The sequence below is a fragment of the Sapajus apella genome, unplaced genomic scaffold (genome assembly GCF_009761245.1).
Source record: "Sapajus apella isolate SASKATOON/1434 unplaced genomic scaffold, GSC_monkey_1.0 scaffold98, whole genome shotgun sequence".
NCBI classification, from domain to species: Eukaryota; Metazoa; Chordata; class Mammalia; order Primates; family Cebidae; genus Sapajus; species Sapajus apella.
The window spans coordinates 2,778,221-2,795,587 of NW_022437038.1; the positions used below are offsets into that span (position 1 = coordinate 2,778,221).

A 17,367-nucleotide genomic window follows, 5' to 3' on the forward strand; every position below is an offset into this window, starting at 1 on the left:
AGTGTACCGTTAGCAACTTACTAAACTGTTGTATTAACTTTTATCAGACCAGTCCCTGAATCAAGGAAAGATTTCCTGCTGAGCCATGACTAGTAAATTCTTGTCTTACTTGATGACAGCCAGTTATTCTTGCAACTAGTCTAGAGTGTTGCATTTCTGTATTTCTAAATAAATGGATTCAAAATGGACTTTAATAAATGGGTCTTCAACAAATACCACTGTAGACATGGACTCTTTTCATTTTTTCTTCTACATTCTTAATGTATAGATCCTCATCCTCATGCTTGTGTACCCATGCCTGTTCCAGACAGTACATCTATTACCGGGAAGAGGGAATAATTCAAGCAGGGGTGCAGGGGACTGACTTGGAAGTTGGGTCTGTCGATGTGTGACTTTTCCAGTAAAATAGGTTTGAAAAGGAGTTACTTTCTTCCTAATGGTTAAAATATCAAGGAATTTCTTTTCTTTTTATAAATGAAAAATGCCTAAGGCATGCTAAATTTTAACAGTTTTTTTTTTTTTTTTTTTTTTTTTTTTTTTTTTTTTTTTTTTTTTTTGAGACGGAGTATTACTCTGTAACCCAGACTGGAGTGCAGCTGCGAGATCTCAGCTCACTGCAACCTCTGCCTCCTGGGTTCAAGCTATTCTTTTGCCTCAGTCTCTCCAGTAGCTGGGATTACAGATGCCTGCCAGCACGCCCAGCTAATTTTTGTATTTTTAGTAGAGATGGGGTTTTGCCACGTCAGCCAGGGTGATCTCAAACTCCTGACCTCAAGTGTTACACCTGCCTCATCCTCCCAAAGTGCTGAGATTACAGGTGTGACACTGTGCCTGGCGAATTTCAACAGTTTTAAAATACTTTATCTTGAAATAACCAGAAATACCTCTGTAAGGTACAAAATGTTTTCATGGTAACTTCCTATCTTAGTTCAAAATATTGGAAATATTTTATTGTATTTGAAATATCTTGCTTTTATTTTATAAAGAAGAACAATGTTCTTGACTCTTTGTAGTACTCTGTGTACTGCAGTTTCAACTTTTTGCAATGGCCTTGAATTTTACGTGTGGGTTAACCTGACTTAGGAATCCTTCCCTCATATATTTTCCACAAATCCTCCTTTTATTAAATAAGTCATTTATTTCGGTAATATGTTTTCTCTGTTAAATTGTTCTATTGGTGACTCAAAGAAAAGTAGTTTATAGATGTCATTATATAGAAATAATCTAGCAAATACCATAAGGTGAGATGTTTTTAAAAAGGAGATAATTTTATCCAACTATGTAGTAAACCTCACACACTAATTTTTTAAATACTTGCTTTAGTAAATTTTCAGTAATGATTTATATGTGTCTTCTGATACGTCAATATTTGCTGACAAAGAAATGTACTTCAGTTTCCTGCCATGTTGTTTTGCATATATTGTTTCAGCTGCTTTTACCAAGTGTCACTCTTAATGCCATGGTACTTTTCATCAGTTGTTATTAAAGAAAGAAAATTCAAAAGAAGCTTCTAAACACTTATTAAGTTTACAAAGTATTGCTAAGGTACTGGAATTGAATATAACATGATTCTAATTATTGCTGAGAAAATTAAAGAATGAATGAGAATCGAAGAATAATCAGTGGAATAGAAATGAATGAATAGGCAGCTGGTTCAACTTTTGACCTTCTCATTTGATCCTATTCTTATATGGGTTCTCAGTGATAACTTTAAGAATACAATGCTTGCTGAAGTGAAGGAATTTGTCTGTAATAGGAGATTGTATCATGGCATATGAATACAAGAAGGATTAAAAAATGGTTTAGTATTTACAAATATGGCTTTAAAAACATTATAAATGGTCAATTATTTAGACTTCAAAAAGTATTTTTTAAAACTACAAAATACTACATTTTTTCTCATGTATTATAGAGCTATCAAATGTTAAACATGTTAAAAGCTAGCTTTTGTTTTGAATGCTATAAGAAATCAGTATGTTTAGAAATAGTTTCATATTCAATTACATTGTTTAGAGTTAATATTGAATTATGAATATTGCTCTATTTAGCTTTATTATTTTATTATAGATCTGGAGTTAATGATTTGGAAGTGTTAGCTGCCTAATTAGTAGTATGTATCTTATTTCTACAAGAATAAAATGAGTCATTATGGTCTCTTCACATGAATGATACCCATTTCCAATCAGCCTATGCAACACATTTATAAGTATAAAAAACTGTTGCTGATTCTAAAGCAAGTTAATATATTTAAAGAAAAGGTATTAAATATCACATTGGTTCAACCAATATTTATTAAATGTTTACTGCATTCCAGGAATTATGCTGTTTGCTGCGAGTACAAAGATAAATAAGTTCCTATTTTCAGTTAGCTTCAAGTTTAGAGGAGATAGATTTATCATATAATTTCAATGTAAGTGCCACATAAGGAATTAATATGGAAGAACAGGATGAGAGTAGTTATTTTCAGGAGAAAATAATTTTAGGAGAAATTTTAGAAAAGATTTTTAGGAGAAATCTTCCTGAAAAATTGGTGGTTGAGTACGGTCTTGAAGTGTAATAGCCAGATGTGAATTTGGAGGGGACAAGGATGGGCATTAACAGATGGAGAGGATGGTAAAGGTGACCATATTTCAGACAGGGAGAAGAGCATCATGAACAAAATAATTAGTGTGTAACAGCACAGTTTATGTAGCAAAACTACAAACAACCTAGCATTATGAAAACATAAGGGGTAAGATGAAAAGTGGTTAAAAGGATGAGGTTGGGGAGATGATAACACTAATAGCTAGCATTCTTTGAAAGCTAGTTAATATACACCAGGCTTGTCATGCATGATCACACTCAGTCTTGACAACATTCCTCTGAGGTGTATAATCTTACGTTGCTCTTATTGTCCTGCCTGCCTCCCTACAAAATAATTCTACTGTGATGGCATGATAGCAGCAATGTGTTTCATTAAAAATTGAATGGGTACGTAGTAATGTAGAAATGTCACTGGAAGCAGAACAAACTCTCTACCTAGAGACTGCCAAATGTGGCACTACCACACTTTTAGGCCAGGCTGTGAAGTATACAAACACAGGCACTTAATCTTGTCAGTGTTCCAGAGTTGATTGTACTTGGAGGATGTGGATTGATGATAACCACATTTACAGGAGACTGAAATTTAACCAGAATTTTTTTAGGCAGTAGAGATATAGCCCAACATATGTGAACAGAGCATAGGGATTTTGATGAAAACAGAAACAACATGAGTCAGCAGAATGATGTACTTGGCCAGTAAGATAATAAAATCGGAGGCTGAATTAATAGAGGTAGTATTTCAAGGTGAGGGAGGTGGATGTTCTTTCCTTCCTTGCTTTTGTTAAACCACACAGTATTTGAGAGAAGAGATGTGGACACTAGCCTGTGTTACATGAAGATAAGTTGAATACTTTAGCCTGAAAGAAAGAATGTGGTCTTCAAATAATATTTATGTGGCTCTTGAATTAATTTCCTTCTGTCCAATCTGACATTTCTTCTTAGTTTGACTCTTATCTTTAGTCACTTAAATTACTTCAGCCCGAATTATTGAACATAAAACCACTCTGGCTGGTTTAAATACAGTATAATTTTAGGGGATGTTAGGAAGTTCTTGAATTAAGAGAGTTGCAGAAACACGCTCCAGATAACATTATAGGAATAGCTTCCAGAACCACACAACTGAAATACAGTTCCGATTAAGGAGCTCTTACCCCAGAACTATTTGATCAAAATATCTTAATGAAAAAGACACAGCTAATGCCATCAGTTCTGTAACAACATCACCTGTGTTGCCACCTACATCAGCAAAATGGATGGCCTGTTTGTGGCCTGCTTCCTCACATAGTTCACTTCTAAATCTACACGTCCTCTACATGTTTTTCATTGGTGGTGACTAAGCCACATGTCTGCATTCTAGTTAAAAGGGAGACTGACAAATATAGTTTGTATAGTTTCTACCTTTGTCAGGTGGGGCTGACAATGTGAGGATATATTAAATGGTAGAGGGCGTGTCCAAGTGATGTTGGGTAGTGGAAAATGACAGATGACCACTAGAGTTTCCTGGCTGGTCTCCCTCCTTCCAGTCAGGTTTTTTTCATCCTTTGAGACCCACAACTTGGTGAAGACTTCTCTGACCTTTCCATCTGCCCTCTGTGTTTCCAAATAATCCAGTATATGCCTCAGTTAGAATTATTTGTTCCTACTAGACCATAAATTATTTATTCAACAAACATATATAGCATTTACTAAGTATCAGGCATTGTTCTAAGTGCTCTATAAATAATATTTAATTTGAGTATAAAAACAGTGTACCAGATTAGATAGCCTGGCATAGTTTCTGGTGTGTAGTATGTGTTCAGTAAATAAGTGATTCAAAATTTTAAAAGTAGAGAAGAAAAAAAGTCACACCACCCACCTTAACACACAATTAATATTTTGTGTACATATTTCATGTCCAGTCATCCAAGGAAAAGTTTGGCAAAGATTAAACTCCCCCAAGAGGAGTGGGGCTCCCTGAGGAGGTAGGGAGTTCCCTGTCAGTTGAAATAGATACAGAGGCTGGGTGCGGTGGCTCATGCTTGTAATCCCAGCACTTTGGAGGCCGAGGTGGGTGGATCACTTGAGGTCAGGAGTTTGAGACCAGCCTGACCAACATGGCGGAACCCTGTCTCTAAAAATACAAAAAAATTAGCCAGGTGTTGTGGTGTGTGCTTGTAATCCCAAGAATCTCTTGAACCTGGGAGGCAAAGGTTGCAGTGAGCCAAGATCGGACTATTGCACTCCAACCTAGACAACAGAGCGAGTCTCCACCTCAAAAACAAAAAAGAAAAGAAAAGGGAAAAAAAAAGGAAATAGATACAGAACATAGATGAGCATCTGTGGACTACATTATAAGTGCTATCCAACCTACTTTCTGTGATTCTACTTTGATTCAACAATGCCAGAGCCTATGAGAGAGCGAGGAAAAAGATACCTTCTACCTTCTAGTAAGTCAGTAACGAGTAAAATATCCAAATGAGAAATAGTATTCAATAGAAAAGTGGGAATAGAGACAGTGATCCAGGTAATTAGGAAGAGAGGTCATGTATATGTACACAAATTTATAGGTATTGACTATGAATGAATCATCATAGGAGTCACTGCAGTGGTTGCAAATACAAATTTTTGCTGTCAACAAAGTTACTATTCAGTAGATAGATGCAATTTGTTTACTTTTAAGGATTCTTTGTCTTCCACATTCTCACATATACATCTTTAAAATATCTTTGATACTGTTCTTTGCCAATTAGTTTTTTTGATTGAAGAAACAGAATGCTCAGAATTTCTGTATGAGTAAAGGGATAAAAATACTGATTTTTTTTCTTAAAAAAATTAGATATGATTCACATACCATAAAATTCATCCTTTTACAATGGGCTTTTCTCTCTCTCTCTCTCTCTCTGTTTTTTTGGAGACAGATCTTGCTCTGATTTCCGGGCTGGAGTGCAGTGACAGGAACATAGCTCACTCCTGGGCTCAAACGACCATCCCGCCTCATCCTCCTAAGTAGCTGGGACTGCAGGCACACACCACTATGTCCAGCTAATTTTTTAAAAGTTTTTGTGGAAGCGAGGTCTGGCCGTGTTGCCCAGGCTCATTTCAAACTCCTGGAACTCCTGGGCTCAAGTGATCCTCCCACTTGGGCCTCCCAAAATGCTGGGATCGTAGGCATGAGCCACTATGCCTGGCCAAATTCTTAGATTTTTTTTTTGGTATATTCAAAGAGTGTGAAACTATCACAACAAAAAAGTTCAGAACAGTTATATCACCCCATAAACACCATACCCATAATCAGTCATAATCCAAAACTCCCCGCTCTTCTCCCCGGCCCTGGCAACCTCTAATTTATTTTTCATTCCTATAAATTTGCCTATTTTGGACATTTAATATGAATAGAATTATAGAATACATGGTCTTTTATGATGCTTCTTTCACTTAGCATAATGTGATTTCCAGATTCATCCAGGTTGTAGCATGTATCAGGACTTCATTCCTTTTTAGAGCTAAATAATATTTTATTGTATGATATACCACATTTTGTTTATCCATTCATCAATTGATGGATGTTTGGGTTGTTTCTACTCCTTGGCTATTATCAATAATGGTGCTGTGAACATTCGTGTGCAAGTGTTTGTGTGGACATATGTTTTCATTTCTCTTGGGTATGTAAGCTGGGTCATATGGTAGATAAATCTGTTTAACTTTTGGAGGAACTGCCAGACTGTTTTCCAAAGTGGTTGTATCATTTCTCGTTCCCACCAGCAATGTGTGAGGGTTCCAATTTCTTCAATTCGTTGCCAACATTTATTATTTTCATCTTTTTTTCTAGCTATCCTAGTAGAAGTGAAGAAGTATCTCATTGTGGTTTTGATTCACATTTCTCTACTAATGATATTAAACATCTTTTCCTGTGCTTATTGGCCATTTGTATATCTTCTTTAGAGAAATGCCTATTAAAGTGTTTTGCTTATTTGTTATTGGGCTTTCGTCTTTTTATTATTGAGTTGTAAAAGTTCTCTGTATATCTGGGTACACATCTGTATTAGACATACAATTTGTAAACATTTTCATCTATTCTGTAGGTTGACTTTTCACTTGGTATTGCATTTTGAAGCACAATCACAAAACTTGGTTTTGTGACCCTGTCAAGGGTGTCTTCATGTGTCACAAGGATTAGCATGAATTTCAAAGTGAAGGAAAACAATTTGTCTAGTGAAAGTGTTATGTGTGTGTTTATTACAAAATAAAGGTAGATTTCCAACCAAATTAAAGTTTATTGAACCTCAAAACAATGTGTTCTTGTAACTGAATATTTTTTCCTCTAGTGAGTGATGTTTGTTACTGCAATACAACTAGCTATGTTTCTGATTATTTTTTTGTTTTCCAAATCTAACAACTTCTTGTGAATTTTTTTCAGTGACATATAGCTATATAGTCCCTGCAAATTTGCAAATTATATTTGCTTTCCCAGATAATAGCAATCCTAAGGGAGCATATACCAAACACTATTTTGTGTGTGTGTTTATGTGTGTGTGTTTGTTATCAAGGTAAATAAAGAGCTTTGTTAGCATAGATATCATGTACATCTATGCTATAGACTGTCAATTTATTCTGTGGAATAGTTTAAAAATTTTTTCTTTCTGCTCAGTAGTTGGCTAGGTAGAGATGTAAACCATAAATGCATGGTACAATTTACACAAAACTGTGGTATCTAGAGTGAAAAATAATAGTGAAGTATCTCAAAAAAGGAGTTTTAATGTTAGTCACCACATGGATTAGTATTTTAAGACAAATAAATTATTAATATTTATTAATCACTTTTGAAGCTCTTAAGTGGAAATTTATCAATGCTCACAGTAAATGTTATTTCTTACAGGAGGACATGAACCTTAACGAAGAAAAAAAAGCGCCTTTACGAAACAAAGATTTTACCACCAAGCGTGAGATGGTTGTCCAGTATATTTCCGCCACTGCCAAATCTGTAAGTAGGGAGATTTTCCTGGCACCAACAGAATGAGCTTAGTGTTATTCTGCTTAAAAATGAGCAAACCTCAGATCTTCAAATTATCTCATTGTACTCAAATAGACTATTCAGAAAACAATTTTTATATGTATTACCCACTTAGTATTAAATATATATTTTAAAACTATTCATCATTAGAAATGAGACACTTCCATTATTACAAACAAGGCAAAGGATACAAAGCTCTGAGGTAATCCAATCCAGTCCTGAGCCTTTGTGTACATACTAAAAATTGACTGCATGTTGCAGGTATTCTGCTTAAAATATGGTTAGATGAAAATTTCAAATTTTGAAGAAGGCACAACTGAGCATAGTCACAGCTTGAGTTAAGTTTACATTAAAGCTACATGTCTGGTGTCTGCTTGCATGAAAGATTTAGCAGTATTTTTAAATTCATTTAGCTTTTCTCATAATTTCATGTGATGCAAACTATGTAAGCTGCCTCATAATTGCTATTGTATAGCTTCATTTAAAGGATGTCACTTAATAGGAGCTTTAATCAAATCTGATTGTGAGTCCCAAGACTTGAAAGTAAAGTTCATTGAAAGGACGCGTTATTAACAGGAAACTTTGTATTTTAATGGAGTATTTTGCTCTGTTCACTTCCTAATGCACTTCTAAATATAGTCTTAAGCTTTGATTTTGTTTTTTTGGTAAGAAAAAATTGCATTTTTGAAATAGCAAAATGCATCTTTTACATATCTGTAAAGAAAAAGCTTTTAATATCTAGAGTTGATAAAATCACTGTATGTGTGTATATGTATGTATTCGTATATATATATCTATATATATACACAATACAGTGATTTTGTTTGTGTATACATATGTATGTACACACACATACACATTTAGACCATGCATTTTAAATTTCATAAATTGACCATTGCAGAAAACAAGTCTTTATTGGAAAATGTATTCTAAAGTTATTTGGCTATCCTATTAATGCTATTTCAGTACAGTAATTCCAGTGGCAATTACTAATGCATTTTGCTGTGAATTCTATGACTGTATTGATTCTATATTGTACTTTAAGCAAGCTAAATCTGAATGCTGGACTATTTAAACATAACACATTGCAGCTCTGCCATAGCAGAGCAACAACGTGTTTTTTAATTTGCTTCTGGTATCCGAGGGCAGAAATATGTTTCAAGTGATAAGTAAAATTTGCCATGAGCGTCTTTTTCAATAGAATTAGGTGATGCATAGGGTTTTACTTTGAAATTCTGATGAATCTCTTCTCATTTTTGCACTCAAGTTATTGTTCACAGCAAAATGCTTTAGGAAATGCAGGATGTACATTCAGTGTTATTTTTTCAAATACCTAAAGGCTCATACACTAGTAAATCTGTATGACTGAATCTGAGTGCAAAGTACAGATAATAATATATGAATAATCATGTGGTGGTTTTAATGATAAGATTTTGTTAGTGTCTCTGGCTTATTTGTTGTTGTTTGTTTAAGTGGGGCTGAATATAATGATTATATGAAGCTCTTATTCCTTGACCTTTTGATTATTACTTGATTTCTGTGCAGAACTTGCTTACATTTATTCTCATATTGTTTCCTCTTCAAGTGACCAAAGAAATGCACACTTTAAGTCATATACTCATTTCTCACATTAAAATGCAAAAAGCTGGATAATTATTAGACAAGCTCACTTGAATTGCAGTATTCAAAAGATGGAAATTCAATGTTTCTAAAAAGATATGAAAATTCTATGTTTAAGGCATTAGCCTCAAAATCAGAACTACTTAATGGCCCTTATTTATTTCATTCAGTGTACGTATGAGCACCTGAATTATGTACAGCACTTTGGTAAGATTTCCATGATTATACATTTTTTGCTAATATTTTTCATGGGCCAGATATTATGATGGAAGAAAGCCTGTTGACAAGCATGTTTTGAAGCTTTCTCACCTTGGAAAGACATTAATTACCACTGTGTTTTCTATCATTAAAACCACAAAAATTATTTATGTAATTTCCTTTTGAAGGTGAGCAGGTTGGCCTTCAGTGACAAAAAATCATCTAATCTTTTGACCTTTTCATTATCACAGCACTAAAATTTGCATTTAAAGTAGATATGATAGTAACCACTACTTTATGCAAATGCTTTCTAGGTAGTCACAACTTTCATCTTGAGGTAACAAAGTTAAGAGCTAGAGTCCCTGGTGGAAACATGTTTTATAGTCATGGTAAAACATGTGAAAATTGTAGTTAAGTTTAAACATAAATCATACATTTTCCCCATTTAACACCCGCATTAGTCATTTTGTATGAGATCTAAAACCAAATTTTAGATAGACATGTCTATCGTGCTCCTGGGTTCTTGAGTAAGGACATAAAAGTAAAACGAAGCTATACATCAATATGTGGTCAAAACTTGTTTCTAAAGCAAACAAGAATCTTTTGTTGTGTAATTAACTTTGCTAAAATTAGCATGGAAAAAGAGAATATAAAGGAAGCCATAGGATAATAATAAAAACTATTGCTTAGTGTTTTCTTCTTAAAGTCCCATAGTAGAGAATGTTAAATTGTGTGACTATTAAAGGAAAAAGTAGTTTGAGTAACTCTGTCAATGATGAATGAACTTTAAATAGAGGGGTGGAGAAGAACCTCCTTCCTGCATTTTATCCTCTGTTTTTCATTGTAGGAAGCATAGTTATGGACCTGACCTAGGGTAATAGGTACATGTAGATAATTTGACCACAAATGTGGGTAACCCCCCATATAGGCACTGAGGAAGGAGAGCTAAGCAGAATCCTGGCACAATTAGTGCCTGAAGAATATCTCAGTTTATAGTGTTACTACTCAGTTATTTTCCTTTATATAATCCTCTATATATAATCATATATTAGTTCATAAAATGAGAGCCTAAAGAGTATCTTACCATTCAGTTATTTCCATATATATATAAAACTATATCTTAGTTCATAATCGGAGGAATGCCTAGAGTAGGCATGGTGCAGAGCATGAATTAAGGAATAAGCAGCTTATAGTCGGAGGAATGTCTGGAGTAGACACGGTGCAGAGCATGATTTAAGGGAGAAACAGTTATACCAGGACGAGAATCCATGGCCCAGGCGGCAGCGTTTCAGTATCGTAAAGACACCTGCTGTATGGCAGGCTTGGAGCAACAGCCACTCCTCCTGATAAAGGAGTTGTAGGACCTTGCTTCAGTTCTTGTGGAAGGCTGCCGTCAGACTGGCAATCCCTCGAGCATCCGAGAGCTCAAAACCCCTCTGGATAATCGCACCTTGGTGACTATGAACTTTATCAGCTCTTGTAACTGTGCTAGCTCAAAAGGATCCTTCTATAGAACTCATTGGAAGCTGCCAGCAGGTGGCGGTAGACCCTGCCACCTCTGTCACTGCTGTGTGACTTAGGCATCCTCCTATATTCTTACAAGTAGCGTGCCCATAGATAAGAGATATTGCACACTGCACTCTCTTCACTGCGCACGGCCCACCTCCATGCCTCGGTGACCTAATGGGGGTGGACCCCTTGCTGCACACTGTCCACCTCCTAGCCTAGGTGACCTAATGGGGGTTACCCCTTGTTTTATTGCTCACAGCCCTATCACTATCCTTAAATATTACTTCACTCACTACCCTGTCCCTAACCTATACCCAATAAATACAGATGCTTCTGGACATTTGGGGCCTCGCCTGTCTCCGCTTCTAGGTGACATGGCCCCCCGAGCCTAGCTGTGTTTTCCTTGTACTCCTGTGTCCTGTCTCTTTATTTCTTGGATCCTGTGCCTCAGCACAGCATAAGGGACACCCCACGACCCTGTGGGGCCATTACCCTACACACAAATAACCTGGAAGAGTCTATGTTTTCAAAACACCAGCATATGTTTTAAGAAAATGGAAAACCAAACTTTGTTAATACTGTAAAAGTTGTCCTACCGTAATCCTGAAACAATATGTTGCTAGTTTGAGGACACAATATGTTGGTAATTCAGAGGGGATCTCACAGGCACTTAACAGCATATATAGACATTTATGAGGAAAAGTTATTCACTGAGCCCAACATTAGTTTGTCAAATGCCGATGTCATTCCTAGAATATTAAGGGACTAGTTTATTTAGAATTTAAATCATAATCTTCGAAATTTTAAAATACATAAATTATATTTTTAAAGATGTAAACCATTGAGAGGCAGCATTGGGTTTTTTTGTTTCTTTTTAAATCTCAGTAGGAAATAATTTAAAATAGTGATGCCAGCTATATCTGCAGACTTGTTACACTGAACAGTATCATAAGTAGTGAAAAGTTGCAGCGTATCTATATGTGTATACATGTATTACAGTTTTGCTTTTGTAATTATCAGATGAACTCTCTCAGGTCTTTTCCGGGTATGGTCTGGATATCATCAAACAGTTGAGCCTAGACATGGCCAAAATATTTTCTCTTAGCTTCTCTTAGGTACTAACTCTTATCTATTGCTGTTTGTGCTTTCGCTAAATGCAGTTATTATGCAATGCAAATCAATCATTAAATGGACCATATTCTGGTTGTTTCACTTAGTATATAGACTTGCTTTAATTGTTAAGGCGCGCTCACATTCTTTTTTAAGTCTCATGTCTGTGCTAAGTAAACAAGGGACAAATACGACCTCTGTCTTTTTGGTGGGAGGAAATAATTTAGGTCAATAGCATATCTTTTAATTCAGAAGACTATTAATGGCACCAAAGAGGCTTTTATTCAACTAAATAATCACTGCTTGGAAATAGTCTGCTGAATGAATATTTAAGAAAGCTGCTTCTCTATTCTGAGATTCATGGATTCTTCTGAAATAATTTACTTGGAAACTGTCATTATCTTTTTGTATTTTATGATATCCTATTCAACATAGGATTTTTACCGGGGTTTCAATTAAATGTGATTTTTATTTTTAAAGTACTAGCTGAAAAATAGAACACATTTTGATAACTGCTATTGGATTAATGGTTTTTTATTGTGGCTTAACAGTTTTTTTGATCCTGCTTGATATTCAAGTGTGGGAATCAGATAACAGTGATTCGATTTATATTCGTATTTTTGCATAAAATTATGTTTAGGACTATGAGTTTACTTCTTGCTTTCTTAAACACAATTCTGCCTCTCAGAAATTCTTTTATCACTTATCCATTAGGAAAGCTGTATTGAAACTGCAGTTTCTGAACTATTTCCTCCTTCTGAACATGTGCATGTTTAGATGTAAAGTGCTTCTTTGTCTTCACATTATGTAGAAAACTGATCTTATAATAGAAATGCTAAGATTACCTAGAAAACTAGAATAATAAGCAATCTATCTTTTTTATAATTTTCAAGTTCGATATAAAACAGTATTATACACCTTAAATTCATAACAATAAAATTTTTTTTCAACCTAAAGTTTACTTCTGAACTTAATGCATGACTTTAAATGTAACATTTATATTCTAAAATACCTTAGTTGTATACCTGCCATAAGAAGGTGTACTATTTCAACCTTGATAGTATACTGCCATAAGAAGGAAAGAAAAGAAAAGGCAATATTGGGGAAAAAAAGAACAAACAATTTTCTATTGATAGTTTTTCAGCGGCTATGAGCTGGTAAAAAATCTGATGCCTGCTTGCACTGAACCTTGCATAACTTGATATTTAGATTGTACTATATGAGACGCCTGTTATAGTACATTTTAAAAAATCCTTGAATAGTAATTATCATTTATTTAAGAATTCTTATTCTGTAGACTTTACACATTTTTGAAACATAGTAGAAATTAATATTGATATATCTATTTTAGTCTGTAGAGCTAAAGTATCAAAAACATAAATAGGGTTAACTATTTACTAATTTACTAAACACTTAACCTCTGTGAAAAGCTTCTGACTACTAATATTGTTGCTGTTTGTTTTTTTTTTACACCATAACCATTCTTCGTTGACCACTGCATGCAGATAGTTGGAAGTAAAGTTACGGTGAGTACAAAAGATGTGTTTTACACTTAGATATAAATTTGTGGTTTTGTTAACTGTGATATTTGCTTATAGTGTTTTATATGTTTGGTTCTTTTGGTGTATAGTTTACCAAAGCAGTGAGATGAATATTATGATCAGGTGATTAGAATTTAGCCTGGGCAAGTATTTTTCCTATGGTTTTGGGAGATGTTTTAGAACTAGAATATGCTTGTATATTTTATCTTAGAAGTTTTTACATTTTCTTTTGGAATTATGCCTGTTAGTCTTTATGATTCTGATGAAATTGTACATTTTACCTCAATTTATCAGGAGGAGAATCCTAAAATGTTGGTTTATGCTAACAGGATTTCTTATTAAAATACGTCACTTTGATTTCAGTATTACTGAGCACATAGAGTAATGACAATAACCCTTACCATGAAGTCAGGAGGCCTGGGTGTTTGTCTTTGTTGGATGCTACTAATCAGCTTTGCTACTTTGGGCAAGTCATGTAATTTCTCTGGGGTTCACTTATTAAATGGATAAATTGAAATGATTAGCTTAAATTATCTTTTTAGGTTCTTTCCGTGGCTGTCATTTAAAGGTTTTATATTCACGGCACTGTATTTCAGTGCTATAATTACACGATACACTATTACATAACATGCCCAGAGTGGCCTGTATTGTGATTGAGAGCTGTTTGTAATTACCTTATCTTCATGACCAAGCACTCTCTAGAGAACAAGGTGGTAGGAAAAAGTATCTTTAACATCATCGAGTACTGAGATATCTAGAATAGTGAATGTGTTTGTTTTGCTTTTAAAAATGGATTTCCTTTTTTCTTTATTTTGCTGATTTTTAAAAATTCAACTGACATCTAGGGGAAAAGCCATTATCCTTTTAATATAATTTTAAAAATCAACAAATATTTATTTAAAGTTTATTATATGCCAAAAATTATTCTAGGTGCCCTGAAGACTGGAAAGTAAGAATAAGATATTACCTAGTTGATATGTGTTGAAATAATCAAAACTTAAATTGTGCATGCTGGCTATAAATGTTAATAGGAATTCATAAATAGGAGAGAGAAGTAAGGTTGGAGTAATTAGAGAAAAATCTGTGTCAGTTTCTTCACTTAAACTGGGCTTTCAGAGTTAGTTACAATGGCTGGGGTTTGGCTAGGGAGGAGAGACTTTGGAAAAGCTCTCAGGTTCTGGAAGTAATATTAAATGCAAAGGCCTGGAGAGAGAACAAAACTACGTGTGTGGAGGCAGAGAAGAGGGAAGTGAGAGATGAGGATGACTTTGTTGAAACAAAGAATGTATATTGGAAAGAGTGAAAAATCAAGTTGAAAGAGGGTCTTGAAGTCCAAGCAGAAAATTATAAGTTAGTTTGATCAAGCAGGTAACATGTGATGGAAACAGTGTTTAAGGAAAATAAATTTGATAGGTAGATAGGCTGGATTAGGCTAATGTTTCTTAAACTGGAAAGTACATAAAAATGCATATTTTGTCCTGCTCCAAGAAGATTATGATTCAGGTGGTCTGGGATATGGCCAATAAATTTGCATTTTTATCTAGCACCTCCAGAGATTCTGTTAAGGTAGTCTGAGTAGTATACTTCACACTTTAAGTGGTACAGGATTCTGATAGACTTATTTGGAAAGCTACCTAGGAGATTTTTGAGTGAGTCAGTGAGGATTTGTATTAAATTCGGGGCTAGGTGGGGTTAAATAAGGGAGTTTGGGAGATAAAGAGATTTTTAGCTTATTTTAATAGGGGCTGGAACCAGCCTGCATTTCTAGTTTTCATACCAACTCTCTCCCCTAATTACCTACACTGTTACTTCCTTAGTTTAGACTGTCATCATTTAACACCCTTGTGATTGCTGTAGCCTGCGGAGTAGTCTCCTTGTCTTCAATCTCTCACCCACCCTTGCATATTCTACATTGTTACCAAGGATCTTGCTTCAGCAGTACCATGTTATTATCTGTGGTTTCAATTTCTGTTTCAGTTACCTGAGGTGCAGCACACTAAGACATTTTGAGAGAGACCATATTCACATAATTTTTGTTTTTGAGACAGGGTCTCACTCTGTTGCCTAGGCTGGAGTAGAGTGGCACAATCTTGGCTCACTGCAGCCTTGATCTCCTGGGCTCAAGTGATCCTCCCACCTTAGCCTCTAGAGTAGCTGGGACTACAGGCACACGCCACAGTGCCCAGCTAGTTTTTGTATTTTTTTTGTAGAGATGGGTTTTTGCCATGTTGCTCACGGTCGTCTCCAATTCCTGAATTCAAGCAATCTACCTGCTTTGGCTTCTTCAAGTGCTGGGATTACAGGCATGAAGCACCATGTCCGGCCCACATAATTCTATTATAGTATATTGTTATCATTGTTCTATGTTATTAGAGATGGTTAATTTCTTACTGTGCCTAATTCATAAATTGTTATTATAGGTTTGTATGCATAGGAAAAACATACTATATATAGAGTTTCAGAACTATCCAGTTTTAGGCATCCATTGGGTGTCTTGCAGCATACCTCCTTGGATAAAGAGAGGCAACTGTATTTCCCTCCTCAAAACCTTCAAATGGCTCCCTGTTGTCCTTTGTGATCTCATCCCTGCCTACTTCTCTAATTTCATCTCCTGCTTCATTTTTACTGGTGCCTGTCTTCTATCTGTACAGGAGCACTTGGCAATTCCTTCATATCTTCTTCTTTAATACCTTTAAATCAAGCATGTTCTATTTTTTTGAGCTGGAATGCTGTTTTCTTCTTTAGTGTGTCCAGCAAGCTCCTAAATATCCATCAAGATTAAGCTGCATGTCAGTCTTAGGAGAAGCTGTCCTGGGTAACTCCTTCCTTCCCATAGCACCATGTTTATAGCTCTATCATTATATTTAACATATTATAATAAATCATTTATATGTTCTTTTTACACAATGAACACAGCTTCTGCATTCAAGAAACTAGATCTAATGGGGAAGACAGTCAGGTAAACAGAATAAAGATAGGACCTGAAGATGTAATATAGTAAAGATTGCAAAATGGAAGGCCAGCAGGCTATATATGGCTGTGTGTGTGTGTGTGTGTGTGTGTGTGTGTGTGTGTGTGTGTGTGTGGTTCCCAGAGTGTTTTGAAAAACAGCATAGTTTTGATCCATAATATAAATTATTTCATACCCTCTGTCTTATCTGGGACCTTTGAGTATGCAAATCTTGCTATAAAGGGAAAAAACTATAGGAATTAGCTTCTAGAGGAAATGATTAAGGGTTTGTTCTAGAGTTTAGGTGGGACGTTGCCTTAAGGAAGAAATTTTTTTTTTCTGCAACTTCAGGGAATAAGAAAACAATATATAAGATCACTGATGAAAATCAGGTACAAAAGGGCTTATGTTCACAGTCTCATTAATCTTCAACAGATGGAGAGGTGTTTATTCATTGTTAAAAAGGGCAGGTAGGAATTTTATAGAGGCATTTCAAAAAAATTCTAGAATAACCACTTTAAGTATTGCAATTGCCTAGAGAGTACATACATTGGTCCAGAAATGAGTGATATGAAAGCCAGATTGCAATCTGAAAGATGGAATATGTAATGAAGTAGGAGGTCAGCATAGACCTGTTTTACCTTTGTTTATCCATTGTTGATTAGAAGCAGAAATGAAGGCATTTGAGGCTCTCCAGATCTTGAGCTACCATCAGTCTTTACTTTTCACTATTCTATATAGATTGTATTTTAAAAGTCAAGCTAGGAAACTGCCTGTTACCTGAACAAAACCACCCCCTAGCCTTAGGCAGTATTGCTTCTGACTTTGCTCAAGGGATCTTTTTGTATAGAATGTTTTCTCTCCTT

At 35.1% G+C, this 17,367-nt stretch overlaps 1 protein-coding gene across 10 annotated transcripts in view; it reads left to right on the forward strand.

Annotated features, from left to right (window-relative positions):
• DIAPH2 (diaphanous related formin 2) overlaps positions 1-17,367 on the forward strand; it is a 916,386-nt gene that overhangs the window by 70,775 nt on the left and 828,244 nt on the right. For 7 of the 10 annotated variants that reach the window (XM_032257747.1, XM_032257748.1, XM_032257751.1 and 4 more), the window contains 2 exons: positions 7,439-7,543; positions 13,516-13,536. In XM_032257747.1, coding sequence (XP_032113638.1) covers positions 7,439-7,543; positions 13,516-13,536 — 126 coding nt within the window. The remainder of the gene's footprint in view (positions 1-7,438; positions 7,544-13,515; positions 13,537-17,367) is intronic. The other 3 variants (XM_032257749.1, XM_032257750.1, XM_032257743.1) reach the window with 1 other exon arrangement.